We start from the raw sequence: 19,297 nt of genomic DNA, 5'->3' as shown, positions 1-19,297 counted from the left end.
TCTTTTCTTAACCATATATATGGTGTTATTAGTCTGAAAAAAACCCTGCTCACCAAGGAAAACACCCAACATAAAAGGCCAGAAGGCTGCGTGTTAGTATAATTACCAATAATTTATTTTGATATTTGTTAAAAATATGTATAAAATGCTTACATAAAATAGCTAAAAAGTAGTTGACACCTAAGAGGGAATGTTTACAATACACCCACTTTCACCCTTGGGTGTGAGCTCAATAGTGGGGTCCACTCAGAGGCATCTAGAGTATGACAGCTTTGATTAACCCTACACGTTTTGTCCTACGGTGTAGGGTTAAATAAATAAAACAATGATTAGATGGTGGTACGATTTAAACATTAATCCATGATGGGCACTCATTCAAGTAAATATATATACATACCAAGAAAAAAAACCCAGGTAAATCTCCTCGCTCTGCTGCCTAACACAGCCGCCGGCTGGACACTTTGGGGGCCCTGCCCACTCATAGTACCTCCACAGCTGTCACCATTATTAACTGTGTCACAGCAGGAACTGCTACTGCGCTGATGAGCTCTATGGTCTTGCTCGGTGGCGCAGTGGCAGATCCTGCTGTGACACAGTTTCTCCTACCTGCAGGACTGCTGGGAGCGCGACGCTGACCTCGTGATGTCACGTCGCGCTCCCTGCCGAAGAGAGGAGCCGTCGGTCACGCTGAATACCCAGACGCAGCTAACAGAGGAGCATACAAAAGGTAAGAGAAGGAGGCACAGGCTTTAAAGACAAGGGGATGGAAAGGGGGCAGAAGGCTGAAAGGACAAGGGAGTGGAAAGGGGGCAGAAGGCTGAAAAGACAAGGGGGTGGAAAGGGGGCAGAAGGCTGAAAAGACAAGGGGTGGAAAGGGGGCAGAAGGCTGGAAAGACAAGGGGGTGGAAAGGGGGCAGAAGGCTGAAAGGACAAGGGAGTGGAAAGGGGGCAGAAGGATGAAAGGACAAGGGAGTGGAAAGGGGGCAGAAGGCTGAAAAGACAAGGGGGTGGAAAGGGGGCAGAAGGCTGGAAAGACAAGGGGGTGGAAAGGGGGCAGAAGGCTGGAAAGAAAAAGGGGGTGGAAAGGGGGCAGAAGGCTAGAAAGACAAGGCTGTGGAAAGGGGGCAGGTGGCTTGAAAGACGGGGGCAGGAGGCTAGAAAGACAAGGGGGAGGAAAGGAGGCAGGTGGCTTGAAAGACAAGGGGTGACTTGATAGATGTGGGGCAGGAGGCTTGAAAGATGGGGACAGTAGGCTGGAAAGACAATGGGGCAGGTGGATTGAAAGACATGGCAGAAAGTGGGCAGGAAGCTGGAATGGCACAGGGATCTGGAGATGACACAGGGCGGAGAGGCTGGAATGACGCAAGAATCTGGAGGGGATACGGGACAGAAAGCTGGAATGTTGCAGGGATCTGGAGGTGACACAGGGAGCAGGAGGCTGGAGATGACATGGGGTATGTAGCTGGAAAGACATGGGCATAGATGGGACATGGAGCAGGAGGCTGGAGGCGACACAGGTGGCGAGTCTGGTTAAACCTGTGTTGTATGATAATGATATTAGTTATATTCCTACACAAACAGGCATTTTACGGACAATGGATTTTCCTACATGAAAAGTGAATACCGAGTGAAGACACCATCTGCCCAGGGAACATCAGTTTCTTCAGAGGTTCCCCATCGCAGAGAAACCTCCATATCGGTAAGGTCAGGTGTATTTTTTATTTCATACTCACATGCTGTGCCTGTGCCAAATATATTAGAATTGCACATAGTACATGATATGCTGGGATCTCACTGACTTCCCCATCCCAGTGTCTACCCCTTTCCCTCCACCAACCAGCCCACTGCCACCATCTAACTGCCCCTCAGCAAAGAACCCCACCCCAGCCTGTCCAGTCACAGTGTCCTGCCATCATTCAGTCCAGTGTACCCCTTCTCCAACCTAGTGTACCCCCCACCATCTCACTGCCAGTGCCCCCCTATATATCACCCACTGCCTCTCCCCATAATCCCCTACCTGGCATCACCCACTGCCTCTCCTTTTCTCCCTCTACCCGGTGTCACCCACTTCCGCTCCCTGTCACCCACTGCCTGTTACACTATCCCTGGCGTCACCCACTGCCTCTCTCTGTCACCTTCTCCCTGGCAACACCCACTGCTTCTCCCTTTCACCTTCTCCCTGACATCCCCGACTGCCTCTCCCCGTCACCCTCTGCTTCTCCCCTGCTTCACTATTTCTCCCGTCACCCTCTGTTTTCTACAAGGCATCACCCTCTCCATGTAACTCTCTTCTTCTCCCTATCACCCACGGCCTCTTCTCGGCACCCTCTCCCGTCACCCTTTCCTGTCACCCACTACTTCTCCATCTCCCACTATATCTACCTGTCACCTATCTCTTCTGCCAGCCACTGTCTCTCCCTGTCATCCACCACTTCACCCACTGCCACCCCCTGCCATCACCTTCTGACTCCCCCATCACCTATTCCCTGGTGTCACCCACTGCCTCTCCCTGTCACCCTCTCCCCATCACCCTCTGCCTCCCCTTTTTGTTACTATCTCCCCATCACCCTCTCTGTCCTGTCACCCTCTGCCCTCTATAAGCATCACCCTTTCTCTGTCACCTTCTGCTTCTCCCGATCACCCACTGCCTCTTCCCATCACCCTCTCCCTGTCACTTACTGCTTCTCCCTCTCATCCTCTATGATACCCACTGCCACCCCCTGGCATCACCCTCTGACTCCCCCTGTCACCCATTCCCTGGTGTCACCTACTTCCCCTCCCTGGCATCACACATTGCCTCTCCAACAAGTGCGTGGCTTGTGGATACAGTATTCCCTTTGAGGCCATGCCCCTTGCTGTGAGGCATGGTGCCCCCACTGTCATTTTGTTCTGGATCTGCCCTTGCTTGTGGGTCACATCTCACCCAGCTGCCCAGGGCTGCCCTGCTCCGCCGCCTACCTATGTCGCATCCTGTACAATAAAGTGTTAGCTGGTGCAACTAGACGTCAGTACATCACACCGCATCACTGGATAAGAGAGGAGTAGCAGCATGTGAGGACTGGGGAGCAGCTAGAATGGAATAAGAAGAAGAGTGTGGTAACTAAGGTAAGTGTCTGGGGTTGGGGGGGGCCCTGCCTATTTTGGTAGTACCGGGCCCCATAATTTCTGATGGCAGCCCTGTCCACAGGTTAGTTGTGCGCTCCATCATCTGGTCATATGATGTGCCGGTCATGTGGTACACATACACCACTAGGCTGCATCTCTAGACTAGATGTGTCCTTGGGCCCAGTCATATGCCATGCTGGTCACATGGTGTGCTTCATACCCAATACAACAGCATACATTCAGCAGGGACTGTAATCTCCCCGGAGATGGAATGCAAGCTTAGTTATAACTTCTGTGTAATACCAACTCCTTTATAACAATATGTGAACCTCGCATATAGCCAATTTTTTGGTCTTTACTATTCTCTATTAGACCTCCAGCTTTACAAGAGATCATATATTGTATAACATTAGGATTATACATAATTATCAAATTGTTTTACCAAGAAATAAAACTAAAATAGATCTATGGGCTACTTTACGATCAATACCAATTTTTTTCCCCTTATATAAAATATACTACATCTATTCCCTCATTTAGGCCTTTGGGAGAAAGTGTATTTAGTGTATAAATCCAATATGATTCGCGTTTAGACAAAGTTAACTCTCTATTGCTGCCCCTAGGGTCTTCCTTAATATGTTCTAAAATGGTAAAAGATAAACCCTTTAGGTCACAGCCAGTAGATTCCAAGAAGTGTCTAGGCAGCTATGTGTTCTTAATTTATTTTTTATATTCTGGAGGTGTTCTTGTATACGTATTTTAATACTTCTTTTGGTTTTACATACAGGTGATACGGTAAACTACGAACTCAGTATTGCATGTCACTACATCTTTTATACTGTATAGTGCCCCATTATCTAATTTCCATGAAAATGTTTTTTTCTCCATATATTTGCAACAAATGCATCGATTGCAGGGAAAACAGCTCTCTCTCTTGGGCAAAAAATTAGTAGATACATTTTCCTTAGATGGAATAGATTTTAGTCTACTAGGTGCCAACATTCTTTTGAAGTCTAAAGATTTCCTAAAAACTATATTAGGTTTATTAGGTAAATATGGACCTAAAACAGGATCTTTTAAAATAATATTCCAATGTTTCCACAATACTTTTTTAATACAATGATTTTCACAATTAAACTGAGTAATAAATGGTCTAACTTCCTTAAAAGTTGTCTCTTGTGTATTTTTTTGTTCGATAAGTAAATCATCTCTACAGCGAGTGGAGGCTTTAAGTCTAGCTTGTTCATTCATTGGTAACTTGTAGCCTCTGTCTATGAAACAATCCCTCAGAAGTGCTGATTGATCCCAATAAGTTTCTATGTTACTGCAGTTTTTTCTGAGTCTTAAAGATTTTGCAAAGGGTACATTGTTCTTTCAAGTTGGTTGATGACAACTTGTGGATGGAATTAAGCTATTTGCATCTACCTCTTTAAAGAATGTACGGGTCTTAATCTCCTCATTCGGTCTCCCCTCTGAAACCAAATTTAGATAATCTATAGTATTTTCATAATGTTTATAAGTGAAGCTGAGATTATAATCGTTCTTATGTATATACGTAATAAAATCTTAAATGCTGTTATCTCCTCTCCAAATAAATATTTAATCATCAATAAAACGGCGAAAACATTTTGCTCCCAACAAAGATTAACACTAGGGGTACATTTACTAAAGTGAGAGTTTTTAGAATTGGAGATGTTGCCCATAGCAACCAATCAGATTCTAGCTATTATCTTCCATAAGGTGCTAGTTAAATGTTAAGTAGACTTTGATTGGTTGCAATGGGCAACATCTCCAATTCTAAAACTCTCACATTAGTAAATGTACCCCTTTGTGAGTAAATGTACATGTGGTAGGGAATATTGGCCCTCATTCAGAGCCACTCGCTAGCGACAGTACGCTCGTTCCGAGCGATGTTCGCACATCTGCGCATGCGTACGGTTTTTAGTACGCATGCGCGAACCAGTCAGTGCGGCCGAAAATCGTTGGTACGCAATATAGCGAGGGCCTGCTATTTTGAGTGACAGAATGAGGCGTATGTGGGTGGTAACAGGGGAAGGTGCTTGAAAACGGGGAGTGGAGATCCGAACGCAGGCGTGCTTAAAGGTCAAAACGGGCGTTTTAAGGGAGTGCATAATTAATACAGCAGCGTCATTCACCACGTCACTTGGTTTCTTTTAACTCAGAACTGCTCGCAAAATAGCGGTTGAAAACACCAACCACAAGAATAGCGAGCAGTTCATACGCTGTACGATGTACTCGATTAATCTAATAAATAGCGGACATGACGTATGGTGCGTGCGGCCAGGGGGCGTTTTTATCAAATAAACGAGCGTATGTTTTGCTCGCTCGTTCAGACTTAGAGGTGGGAACAGACTGCAATTTGCGAACGGATCATTTGAATAGCCACCCCTTGTTTTTGAACGAACGATGACAAATAGCGAACGGCTCTGAATCAGGAACATAGATTGTAAACCCAACTGGGACAGGGACTGATGTGAATGTTCAGATATTCTCTGTAAATCGCTGCAGAATATGTGTGTGCTATATAAATAACTGCTAATAAATAAAATGTCTACTGTGTCATACAATGCATTAGAGTGGCAATGTTTAGTGTGGTAATACCATTTTGATGTTGCCTTACTTAGCATTGCCACTTTAAACTTGACTGCTAACTCGCCAAAATCTCTGCAGTTTCAGAATCCTACATTTGGCCATGTGACTGGGAGGGGTGATAGAATTTCACAGAAATATGGCAGCATGTACTGAGTGATAACTGTTCTAACTTAGAAGCAAGGGACAAGCTACAGTTCAATATGTTATTTAAACTAAAGGATATACATTTACTTAACATCATACCTTCCTACTATCCCGGAAGTCGCGGGAGGCTCACGATTTTTCGGGTAACCCCCCACACCCCCGGTAGAGTAGGCATTTCTCCCGCATTCCTGCCCACTTCCTAGTGAAGTGGGCAGAATGGGGAGAATTTCCGATGCAATCGCAGGTCTCCGTGTAGGGGGCGGGGCTTAATGACGTGATTCTCCCTTAATTGTGTCATTTGGTCACGCCCCCTATTTAAATTTGAGCCAATCTACTATGGGGGGTGTGGCTTAATGACACAAATCATCAGGCCCCGCCCCCCATCACCACCCTCCTGCTTCTCTTACCCGGACTTCTCCCAGGAAGAGAAAAAAAAAAAGAAAGGAAATAAATACATATGCCAACATATCAGTAGTTTATGTACTTACAAACACTGGGCCCCAGAAAGGGATACCACTTTGAAGTGAAATGCTGAGTGCGGTAAAAACCAGACCAATACCTAGACCAATCTGCAAGACAGCTGCAATAATCAGCACAATCTAAGGGAAAAAAAAGAAAATATCAGTTAGAATTTTAAAAAATCAGTTGCCTTAGCCCAGACTTCATAAGGTCCTAATACATGTATCATTGCTATAACTAGTTTTTAGTAGGGGTGAGCGGGTTCGGATTTCTGAAATCCGAACCCCCCCGAGCCCCCCCGATCCGAGTCCGATCCGAGTCAGGCTCGACTTTTCCCGCCTGACTCGGATCTGAAATCGAGGCAAAACGTCATCTTCCCGCCTTCCGAGTCTCGCGGGTTTTGGATCCTATATAAGGTACACACGTCGGCGCCATTTTCTCACTCGGCTGTGGACAGTGAAGAGGGAGGGTGGGAGTTAGGGCTGTGTAGTGTAGTGTAGTGTAGTGCTGCTGTTGTCCACTACTTCAAAGTCCATAGGGGCTGGCTGTGTTGTGCTGTGCTGCTGTTGTTAATAGGGGCTGTGTCCACTACTTCAAAGTCCATAGGGGCTGGCTGGACTGTGTTGTGCAGTCAGTTCTCCATAGGGGCTGTGTCCACTCCAAAGTCCTGTGCAGTGTCCCAGTCCTAAAGGAGTGCTGTAGTGTTGTCCAGGGGGTGCTCTGTCCATCAGGGGTGCTCCCCCCAAGTGCTAAAAAAATAATATATTTTCTGTGTTTGTGAATTGTGTGCGCAGTAGCCGCACGTGCATCAACAAAGTAGTGCCAAGCGTGCGCCTGTGTCATAAGTAAAGGGCCGGCTGGCTTGACCGTTAAGGGTGCTGTAACCCCCGAAAGTACACTCCAGTCCAAACCAAAAAAAAATTATTTTCTGTGTTTGTGAATTGTGTGCGCAGTAGCCGCACGTGCATCAACAAAGTAGTGCCAAGCGTGCGCCTGTGTCATAAGTAAAGGGCCGGCTGGCTTGACCGTTAAGGGTGCTGTAACCCCCGAAAGTACACTCCAGTCCAAACCAAAAAAAAAATTATTTTCTGTGTTTGTGAATTGTGTGCGCAGTAGCCGCACGTGCATCAACAAAGTAGTGCCAAGCGTGCGCCTGTGTCATAAGTAAAGGGCCGGCTGGCTTGACCGTTAAGGGTGCTGTAACCCCCGAAAGTACACTCCAGTCCAAACCAAAAAAAATATTATTTTCTGTGTTTGTGAATTGTGTGCGCAGTAGTCGCACGTGCATCAACAAAGTAGTGCCAAGCGTGCGCCTGTGTCATAAGTAAAGGGCCGGCTGGCTTGACCGTTAAAGGGTGCTGTAACCCCCAAAGTACACTCCAGTCCAAACCAAAAAAAAAATTATTTTCTGTGTTTGTGAATTGTGTGCGCAGTAGCCGCACGTGCATCAACAAAGTAGTGCCAAGCGTGCGCCTGTGTCATAAGTAAAGGGCCGGCTGGCTTGACCGTTAAGGGTGCTGTAACCCCCGAAAGTACACTCCAGTCCAAACCAAAAAAAAAATTATTTTCTGTGTTTGTGAATTGTGTGCGCAGTAGCCGCACGTGCATCAACAAAGTAGTGCCAAGCGTGCGCCTGTGTCATAAGTAAAGGGCCGGCTGGCTTGACCGTTAAGGGTGCTGTAACCCCCGAAAGTACACTCCAGTCCAAACCAAAAAAAATATTATTTTCTGTGTTTGTGAATTGTGTGCGCAGTAGTCGCACGTGCATCAACAAAGTAGTGCCAAGCGTGCGCCTGTGTCATAAGTAAAGGGCCGGCTGGCTTGACCGTTAAAGGGTGCTGTAACCCCCAAAGTACACTCCAGTCCAAACCAAAAAAAAAATTATTTTCTGTGTTTGTGAATTGTGTGCGCAGTAGCCGCACGTGCATCAACAAAGTAGTGCCAAGCGTGCGCCTGTGTCATAAGTAAAGGGCCGGCTGGCTTGACCGTTAAGGGTGCTGTAACCCCCGAAAGTACACTCCAGTCCAAACCAAAAAAAAAATTATTTTCTGTGTTTGTGAATTGTGTGCGCAGTAGCCGCACGTGCATCAACAAAGTAGTGCCAAGCGTGCGCCTGTGTCATAAGTAAAGGGCCGGCTGGCTTGACCGTTAAAGGGTGCTGTAACCCCCGAAAGTACACTCCAGTCCAAACCAAAAAAAAATTATTTTCTGTGTTTGTGAATTGTGTGCGCAGTAGCCGCACGTGCATCAACAAAGTAGTGCCAAGCGTGCGCCTGTGTCATAAGTAAAGGGCCGGCTGGCTTGACCGTTAAGGGTGCTGTAACCCCCGAAAGTACACTCCAGTCCAAACCAAAAAAAAAATTATTTTCTGTGTTTGTGAATTGTGTGCGCAGTAGCCGCACGTGCATCAACAAAGTAGTGCCAAGCGTGCGCCTGTGTCATAAGTAAAGGGCCGGCTGGCTTGACCGTTAAGGGTGCTGTAACCCCCGAAAGTACACTCCAGTCCAAACCAAAAAAAATATTATTTTCTGTGTTTGTGAATTGTGTGCGCAGTAGTCGCACGTGCATCAACAAAGTAGTGCCAAGCGTGCGCCTGTGTCATAAGTAAAGGGCCGGCTGGCTTGACCGTTAAAGGGTGCTGTAACCCCCAAAGTACACTCCAGTCCAAACCAAAAAAAAAATTATTTTCTGTGTTTGTGAATTGTGTGCGCAGTAGCCGCACGTGCATCAACAAAGTAGTGCCAAGCGTGCGCCTGTGTCATAAGTAAAGGGCCGGCTGGCTTGACCGTTAAGGGTGCTGTAACCCCCGAAAGTACACTCCAGTCCAAACCAAAAAAAAAATTATTTTCTGTGTTTGTGAATTGTGTGCGCAGTAGCCGCACGTGCATCAACAAAGTAGTGCCAAGCGTGCGCCTGTGTCATAAGTAAAGGGCCGGCTGGCTTGACCGTTAAGGGTGCTGTAACCCCCGAAAGTACACTCCAGTCCAAACCAAAAAAAATATTATTTTCTGTGTTTGTGAATTGTGTGCGCAGTAGTCGCACGTGCATCAACAAAGTAGTGCCAAGCGTGCGCCTGTGTCATAAGTAAAGGGCCGGCTGGCTTGACCGTTAAAGGGTGCTGTAAACCCCAAAGTACACTCCAGTCCAAACCAAAAAAAAAATTATTTTCTGTGTTTGTGAATTGTGTGCGCAGTAGCCGCACGTGCATCAACAAAGTAGTGCCAAGCGTGCGCCTGTGTCATAAGTAAAGGGCCGGCTGGCTTGACCGTTAAGGGTGCTGTAACCCCCGAAAGTACACTCCAGTCCAAACCAAAAAAAAAATTATTTTCTGTGTTTGTGAATTGTGTGCGCAGTAGCCGCACGTGCATCAACAAAGTAGTGCCAAGCGTGCGCCTGTGTCATAAGTAAAGGGCCGGCTGGCTTGACCATTAAAGGGTGCTGTAACCCCCGAAAGTACACTCCAGTCCTAACCAAAAAAAAATTATTTTCTGTGTTTGTGAATTGTGTGCGCAGTAGCCGCACGTGCATCAACAAAGTAGTGCCAAGAGTGCGCCTGTGTCATAAGTAAAGGGCCGGCTGGCTTGACCGTTAAGGGTGCTGTAACCCCCGAAAGTACACTCCAGTCCAAACCAAAAAAAAAATTATTTTCTGTGTTTGTGAATTGTGTGCGCAGTAGCCGCACGTGCATCAACAAAGTAGTGCCAAGCGTGCGCCTGTGTCATAAGTAAAGGGCCGGCTGGCTTGACCGTTAAGGGTGCTGTAACCCCCGAAAGTACACTCCAGTCCAAACCAAAAAAAAAATTATTTTCTGTGTTTGTGAATTGTGTGCGCAGTAGCCGCACGTGCATCAACAAAGTAGTGCCAAGCGTGCGCCTGTGTCATAAGTAAAGGGCCGGCTGGCTTGACCGTTAAGGGTGCTGTAACCCCCGAAAGTACACTCCAGTCCAAACCAAAAAAAAAATTATTTTCTGTGTTTGTGAATTGTGTGCGCAGTAGCCGCACGTGCATCAACAAAGTAGTGCCAAGCGTGCGCCTGTGTCATAAGTAAAGGGCCGGCTGGCTTGACCGTTAAGGGTGCTGTAACCCCCGAAAGTACACTCCAGTCCAAACCTAAAAAAAAATTATTTTCTGTGTTTGTGAATTGTGTGCGCAGTAGCCGCACGTGCATCAACAAAGTAGTGCCAAGCGTGCGCCTGTGTCATAAGTAAAGGGCCGGCTGGCTTGACCGTTAAGGGTGCTGTAACCCCCGAAAGTACACTCCAGTCCAAACCAAAAAAAATATTATTTTCTGTGTTTGTGAATTGTGTGCGCAGTAGTCGCACGTGCATCAACAAAGTAGTGCCAAGCGTGCGCCTGTGTCATAAGTAAAGGGCCGGCTGGCTTGACCGTTAAAGGGTGCTGTAACCCCCAAAGTACACTCCAGTCCAAACCAAAAAAAAAATTATTTTCTGTGTTTGTGAATTGTGTGCGCAGTAGCCGCACGTGCATCAACAAAGTAGTGCCAAGCGTGCGCCTGTGTCATAAGTAAAGGGCCGGCTGGCTTGACCGTTAAGGGTGCTGTAACCCCCGAAAGTACACTCCAGTCCAAACCAAAAAAAAAATTATTTTCTGTGTTTGTGAATTGTGTGCGCAGTAGCCGCACGTGCATCAACAGAGTAGTGCCAAGCGTGCGCCTGTGTCATAAGTAAAGGGCCGGCAGGCTTGACCGTTAAAGGGTGCTGTAACCCCCGAAAGTACACTCCAGTCCTAACCAAAAAAAAATTATTTTCTGTGTTTGTGAATTGTGTGCGCAGTAGCCGCACGTGCATCAACAAAGTAGTGCCAAGAGTGCGCCTGTGTCATAAGTAAAGGGCCGGCTGGCTTGACCGTTAAGGGTGCTGTAACCCCCGAAAGTAGACTCCAGTCCAAACCAAAAAAAAAATTATTTTCTGTGTTTGTGAATTGTGTGCGCAGTAGCCGCACGTGCATCAACAAAGTAGTGCCAAGCGTGCGCCTGTGTCATAAGTAAAGGGCCGGCTGGCTTGACCGTTAAGGGTGCTGTAACCCCCGAAAGTACACTCCAGTCCAAACCAAAAAAAAAATTATTTTCTGTGTTTGTGAATTGTGTGCGCAGTAGCCGCACGTGCATCAACAAAGTAGTGCCAAGCGTGCGCCTGTGTCATAAGTAAAGGGCCGGCTGGCTTGACCGTTAAGGGTGCTGTAACCCCCGAAAGTACACTCCAGTCCAAACCAAAAAAAAAATTATTTTCTGTGTTTGTGAATTGTGTGCGCAGTAGCCGCACGTGCATCAACAAAGTAGTGCCAAGCGTGCGCCTGTGTCATAAGTAAAGGGCCGGCTGGCTTGACTGTTAAGGGTGCTGTAACCCCCGAAAGTACACTCCAGTCCAAACCTAAAAAAAAATTATTTTCTGTGTTTGTGAATTGTGTGCGCAGTAGCCGCACGTGCATCAACAAAGTAGTGCCAAGCGTGCGCCTGTGTCATAAGTAAAGGGCCGGCTGGCTTGACCGTTAAAGGGTGCTGTAACCCCCGAAAGTACACTCCAGTCCAAACCAAAAAAAAATTATTTTCTGTGTTTGTGAATTGTGTGCGCAGTAGCCGCACGTGCATCAACAAAGTAGTGCCAAGCGTGCGCCTGTGTCATAAGTAAAGGGCCGGCTGGCTTGACCGTTAAGGGTGCTGTAACCCCCGAAAGTACACTCCAGTCCAAACCTAAAAAAAAATTATTTTCTGTGTTTGTGAATTGTGTGCGCAGTAGCCGCACGTGCATCAACAAAGTAGTGCCAAGAGTGCGCCTGTGTCATAAGTAAAGGGCCGGCTGGCTTGACCGTTAAAGGGTGCTGTAACCCCCGAAAGTACACTCCAGTCCAAAGCCAAACCAAAAAAAAATTATTTTCTGTGTTTGTGAATTGTGTGCGCAGTAGCCGCACGTGCATCAACAAAGTAGTGCCAAGAGTGCGCCTGTGTCATAAGTAAAGGGCCGGCTGGCTTGACCGTTAAAGGGTGCTGTAACCCACAAAGTACACTCCAGTCCAAACCAAAAAAAAAATTATTTTCTGTGTTTAGCCGCACGTATATATCAAATCGATATAACATAAATGGAGGACCAAACTTTCTCCGATAAAAATAAAATAGAGAAAGATCAAGAACCACTTCCTCCTAGTGCTGAAGCTGCTGCCACTAGTCATGACATAGACGATAACATGCCATCAACGTCGTCTGCCAAGGCCGATGCCCAATGTCATAGTAGAGGGCACATACAATCCCAAATGGCAAAGTTCAGGAAAATGACCTTGAAAAAGACATTTAAATCAGCTGAAGAGAAACGTAAACTTGCCAATATGCCGTTTACGACACGGAGTGGCAAGGAACGGCTAAGGTCGATCCCTAGTATGTTCATGACTAGTGGTTCAGCTTCACATGACGATGGAAGCCCTCCTCCCACTAAAAAAATCAAAAGAGTTAAGCTGGCAAAAGCACAGCGAAGAACTGTGCTTTCTAAGAAGATATCACAAATCCCCAAAGAGAGTCCAAGTGTGGTGGTGGTTGCGATGCCTGACCTTCCCAGCACTGGACGGGAAGAGGTGGCTCTTTCCACCATTTGCACGCCCCCTGCAAGTGCTGAAAGGAGCACCCACAGTCCACTTGCTGATATGCAAATTGAAGATGTCACTGTTGAAGTACAACAGGATGAGGATACTGGTGTAGCTGGCGCTGAGGAGGAAGTTGGCGAGGAGGATTCTGATGGTGATGTGGTTTGTTTAAATCAGGCTCCGGGGGAGACAGTTGTTGTCCGTGGGATGAAAAAGCCCATCACGGTCATGCCTGGGCAGAAGACCAAACATTCCACCTCTTTGGTCTGGCAATATTTCTATCCAAATCCGGACAACAACTGTCTTGCCATATGTACCATATGTAAAGGTGAAATAAGTAGGGGTAGGGACGTCAACCACCTAGGAACATCCTCCCTTATACGGCACCTGCAGCGCGTTCATAAAAAGTTACTGTCAAGTTCAGAAACTTTGGCTCAGACCGTAAGCAGTCCAGGGACACCTAAATCCCGTTGTCCTGTTGTATCCAAGCGCCTGCAAACCACACCGTCAACTCCCTCCTCGTCAATTTCCTCCTTAGTCAGGATCGGAAGTAGTCCTGCAGGCCATATCACTGGCATGACTGACTCTCCTATCCGGGATTCCTCCGGAGGATCCTGCATTGCTACGCCTACTGCTGCCGCTGCTGCTGTTGCTGCTGCTGCTGGGAGTCGTTCATCATCCCAGAGAGGAAGTAGGAACACCACTACTTTTACTAAACAATTGACCCTCCAACAGTCCTTAGCGAGGAGGATGAAGTACGACAGCAGTCATCCTGAAGCAAAACGTATAACTGAGGCCTTGACTGCTATGTTGGTGTTAGACGTGCGTCCGGTATCCGCCATTAGTGCAGTGGGATTTAGACAATTGATGGAGGTAGTGTGTCCCCGGTTCCAAATCCCGTCTAGATTCCACTTCACTAGGCAGGCGATACCGAGACTGTACAGAAACGTCAGAAAAAGTGTCCTCAGTGTCCTGAAAAATGCCGTTGTACACAATGTCCACTTAACCACGGACATGTGGACAAGTGGAACAGGGCAGACTAAGGACTATATGACTGTGACAGCCCACTGGGTAGATGTATCACCTTACGCAGCAACAGCAGCAGCGTCACCAGTAGCAGCATCTCAGAAACGCCAGCTCGTTACAAGGCAGGCTACGCTGTGTATCACCGGTTTCAGTAAGAGGCACACCGCCGACAACCTCTTAGAGAAACTGAGGGAAATCATCGCCCAGTGGCTTACCCCACTTAGACTCTCCTGGGGATTTGTGATATCTGACAACGCCACCAATATTGTGCGGGCATTACATCTGGGCAAATTCCAGCACGTCCCATGTTTTGCTCACACAATAAACTTGGTGGTGCAGAATTTTCTGAAAAGCGACAGGGGCGTGCAGGAGACGCTTTGGGTGGCCCGAAAAATTTCTGGCCACTTTCGCCATTCAGCGACTGCGTGCCGAAGACTGGAGCGCCAGCAAACACTCTTGAACCTGCCCCGCCATCACCTGAAGCAAGAGGTTGTGACGCGGTGGAACTCAACCCTCTATATGCTTCAGAGGATGGAGGAGCAGCAAAAGGCCATACAAGCCTATACATCCACCTATGACATAGGCAAAGGAGGGGGTATGCACCTGACTCAAGCGCAGTGGAGAATGATTTCCGTGTTGTGCAAGGTTCTTCAGCCCTTCGAACTTGCCACACGTGAAGTCAGTTCAGACACTGCCAGCTTGAGTCAGGTCATTCCCCTCATCAGGCTTTTGCAGAAGCAGCTGGAGAAAGTGAAGGAGGAGCTAAGACGGAGCGATTCCGCTCGGCATGTGGGACTTGTGGATGAAGCCCTTCATTCGCTTTGCCAGGATTCCAGGGTGGTCAATCTGTTGAAATCAGACCACTACATTTTGGCCACCGTGCTCGATCCTAGGTTTAAAGCCTATGTGGTGTCTCTCTTTCCGGCCGACACAAGCCTGCAGAGGTGCAAAGACCTGCTGGTGAACACACTGTCAGCTGAAGCGGAACGTGACACGTCAACGGCTCCTTCTTCATTTTCTCCCGCAACTGGGGCTGCCAGGAAAAAACTTAGGTATCCTAAGCAACCCGCTGGCGGTGATGCAGGGCAGGCAGGACCAAGTTTGGACATCTGGTCCGGACTGAAGGACCTGGCAACAATTTCTGACATGTCTACTGTCACTGCATATGATACTGTCACCATTGACAGAATGGTGGAGGATTACATCGGTGACAGCATCCAAGTAGGCATGTCAGACAGTCCATACCTGTACTGGCAGGAAAAAGAGGCAATTTGGAGGCCCCTGTACAAACTGGCTCTATTTTACCTGAGTTGCCCCCCCTCCAGTGTGTACTCCGAAAGAGTGTTTAGTGCAGCCGGGAACCTTGTCAGCGAAAGGCGTAGGAGGTTGCTTCCACAGAATGTGGAGAAGATGATGTTCATCAAAATGAATTATCAGCTCTTCCAGGGAGACCAGCCTCCAGAAGGTACAGAGGGACCTGTGGTGGTGGATTCAAGTGGGGACGAGTTAATACTTTGTGAGGATGAGGATGTACACACTGAAGAGGGTGAGGAATCGGTGGATGAGGAGGATGAGGATGACATCTTGCCTCCGTAGAGCCAGTTTGTGCAGGGACACATTAATTGCCAGCTTGTTTTGTGGGGGCCCAAACGAACCAATCATTTCAGCCACAGTTGTGTGGCAGACCCTGGCGCTGAAATGATTGATTTGTTAAAGTGTGCATGTCCTGTTTATACAACATAAGGGTGGGTGGGAGGGCCCAAGGACAATTCCATCTTGCACCTCTTTTTTTCTTTGCATTATGTACAGTTTGGGGCCTAGTTTTTCTAACTGCCATCCTGCCTGCCACTGCAGTGTCACTCCTAGATGGGTCACGTGTTTGTGCCGCCCACTCGTGTCGCTTAGCATAGTCAGCTACCTCGGTGCAACCTTTTGGACATAAAAACACTATTGTGAGGTGTGAGGTGTTCAGAATAGACTGGAAATGAGTGGAAATTAAGGTTATTGAGGTTAATAATAGCATAGGAGCAGAAAAACCTACAAATTCTGTGATTTTAGCTGTTTTTATGCTTTTTTTCAAAAAAATACAGATCCAAAACACAAAACCCAGAACCCAAAACACGGAAGGGTGGTTTTGGCAAAACCAATCCAGATCCAAAACACGAAGAAAGATCCAGATCCAAAACCAAAACACAAAACACGAAAAGTGGCCGGTGCACACCCCTAGTTTTTAGTAATCCCTGCTAAGTGTCACCTGCAACTGGTGCTGGTGGCTGTTATACTGGAGTATAAGATATTTGCACTTCTAAAAAAATTCCACTCTTTTTCGTTTCCCTTTACAAAAAGCAGGCTTATGGTGCATACACACAGTCAGATTTTTCCTTCAGATATGAACGATAACGATTTAAAAATCGTTCAGTCGTTCATATCTGAAGGAAAATCTGACATATCTGACATACCTGAACGATGGACGATCAACGATGCGCGTTCCCGTTTGTCAGATAACGATATCTGACATCTGATGTGTTTGCAGTCAGACTTGGACGATTCCATTCATTTTAATGCAGTCAAAAATCATTCAATCGTTCAAATCGTTCAAAACTTTGGTAAAATCGTTCAATCGTTCATCTGACAAATCTGACAAGTCTGACAAATCTGACCGTGTGTATGCTCCATTATGCGTAACGTCTTATAACATAAAATTCAAGGATAAATAGTGTTTTTGTTCTTTTACCATGAGAGTAATGTGTCCTTTTTGTAAATGTCCTCAGTATTAGAGGTTCCCAGATGAAATCAGGCCCCCACAAAGGAAGATCTAGAGGGCTGAGTTTGAGTCAGATGGATCTCTGTGTACAGGTTCAAATGGAGAGTTCTAGCATACATCGCATGCGCAGATGACACTTACAGAGTTAGGTGGTTCGGGTTTGGTTCGGATCTTCCCGCAATGTACTAACCTCAGACCGAGGCAAATTGTCATCTTTTATGGACATCTCTGCTCATCTCAAGCCAATTTACACATTTCTGCATATATCCATCCTCTTCTAAATCAGATGGAACTTGGCCAGATCTGTCTTGGAATGAAATAGGTATATCAGGGTGGGAACTGGATGGCAACAATCCGATCGCAGTAAACTATTCTGATTTGTGGGAGTATCATGGGAATTTAATAGGAGTGTGATGAGTTCAGAGACCGGAAGCCGGTTTTAGATGGATTTCTTGCACTTAGCATGGGCTGATGCATGTGCAGATACTGATGATACTTGTGGTGTTTGGTGTAAAGAACAGTGGGTGGCCCGGATTTCTGTTTGGAGATGCTGATTGGGATCTAGTCAAATTCCCAACAGACGGGATGCTGGCAGTTAGAATGGTGGCATTCTAACCCTGTCGGGATGCAGGCATTGGGGTTCTGCCCACCTCGATCCCAAGTGCTGGCATCTCATACCCAACCCCACTTATTAGCTGTTTAGAATCTTACATTGGCATAAGGTATTGTAGTACAGATGTGTTCCTCTAGACTTTTACCACATTGTACAAAGTGCTTGTCTTGTCTCTGATGCTCCATCATGGGTAGCGCAGCACACAGTATATATTCCTAAATTTGGCATCTTAGTAACACTGTAGCCACATACAAAGCCACTCACAGTGAATCAGGGACATTAGGCAGCTACTTTTGTTACAGAGGAAGCTGCATAACATACAGAATATATACAAAGTCGCAGTTTAAGCATAACATAATGTGGAGGTAGGAATAACCTAAGCTGCTCATTTCAAAATCTTTTTTAAACAGATTTGCGACTTAGTCACACACAAGCAGGGCCGGATTTCCCGCTAGGCATTCTAGGCGCTCCTGTAGGACTCAGCGGGGCCCAAGGGGCCCATGGATGGGCCCCTTTGCCCAAAGAAATTAGTCTGATCACAGCGCTCCCAGAGGAGCACTGCGCAAGTACAGTGTGACGTCATGATGTCACGTGGTCCCGCCTCCAATCCCAGTGAGCCTCGTGCTGCTGTATGCAAAGTGGCCTCTGGGCAGACTGTGTCACTGTGACACAGATGCCTGCGCAGGCGCGCTGCAGCGCTCAGGTGGGTTCCCGTTGACAACGCTGAAAGATCTGTCCCCCGCATCCAGTTATCTGCTGCCGCTGTTGGAGCCAGCAGGTAAGTGTGAGTAGGGGTCTATGAGGAGGGGCTGTGAAGAGGGAATATGAGGAGCTATGATGGAGGGGCTGTGATGAGTGCGGGGCGCTGTGAAGAGGGGATATGAGGAGCTGTGATGAGGGGGAGTGAGGGGCTGTGAAGAGGGGATATGAGGAGCTGTGATGAGGTGGAGTGAGGGGCTGTGAAGAGGGAATATGAGGAGCTATGATGGAGGGGCTGTGATGAGTGCGGGGCGCTGTGAAGAGGGGATATGAGGAGCTGTGATGAGTGGGAGTGAGGGGCTGTGAAGAGGGGATATGAGGAGCTGTGATGAGGTGGAGTGAGGGGCTGTGAAGAGGGGATATGAGGAGATGTTCATCTAGTGACATCTACTGGATATATACACAATTTTTACAATGTCACTAGATGGTTTTCTATATATATATAATCATCTAGTGACATTGTATATATACACACAGAATAATGGGGGAAATGGATTATTCACTTTGATGTCACTAATTAAGGCACTACTCCATCAATGACAATATAAGTACTATGAAGTATGAATGAACTGTTTTCACTTGTCTATGATAGCTGGACGTAGTATATAGCATTGGTCTTTTTATTACTGAGTGGTGAAGATTAAAAGAGTATTGCCTTTTTTGGATATATCTAAAGTTGTACTGTGAACCAGTATATCTATTGGAGAGCACCTCAGGGATGAAAAATGAAGGAGAGTGCAAAGGTTCTATGACATATATATATATATATATATGTATATATTATGTATATATTATATATATATATATATATATAATATATATAATATGTTCCTCTGTTTCCCGAACTCCAAAATGTAATCTAGTTGCTTGCGCTGGTGCCTTCCTAGGAGCAAGCAAGCTCCAATAGCTAGATGCAGAAAGGAATGGCGGCACTCAGCATCTTGTTGAAACAGGAAGCTTCCTGTTTCATCAAGACTCCGAGTGCCACCATTCCGTTCTGCATCTATACATATATATATTGTTTGAGGGAGTGGGGCCCCAAACTGGCATCCTGCCTAGGGCCCCATGAGGTCTAATTCCGGTGCTGCACACAGGTGTACAATTACTGCAAGCCTCAGCGGATTGCTCGCACTGTAGTTTAATCTCATCTTATCATGTTAGCACTGCAAATAAGACGCCATTTTTGAGACTTTGACGTAGATGGCGGTAAAGGTCTACATTGT

General features: G+C 46.8%; 1 protein-coding gene across 1 annotated transcript in view; it reads right to left on the bottom strand.

Annotated features, from left to right (window-relative positions):
- Positions 1 to 19,297, bottom strand: part of LOC148522932 (membrane-spanning 4-domains subfamily A member 4A-like) — a 139,452-nt gene that overhangs the window by 65,030 nt on the left and 55,125 nt on the right. The window contains exon 3 of the mRNA XM_088473571.1: positions 6,351 to 6,461. Coding sequence (XP_088329697.1) covers positions 6,351 to 6,461 — 111 coding nt within the window. The remainder of the gene's footprint in view (positions 1 to 6,350; positions 6,462 to 19,297) is intronic.

Source organism: Taudactylus pleione, unplaced genomic scaffold (assembly GCF_031769625.1).
Source record: "Taudactylus pleione unplaced genomic scaffold, aTauple2 ptg000136l, whole genome shotgun sequence".
In the NCBI taxonomy this organism is placed as follows: Eukaryota; Metazoa; Chordata; class Amphibia; order Anura; family Myobatrachidae; genus Taudactylus; species Taudactylus pleione.
Note: the sequence above shows the minus strand (reverse complement) of the source record. Positions and strands in the feature narration are given on the sequence as shown.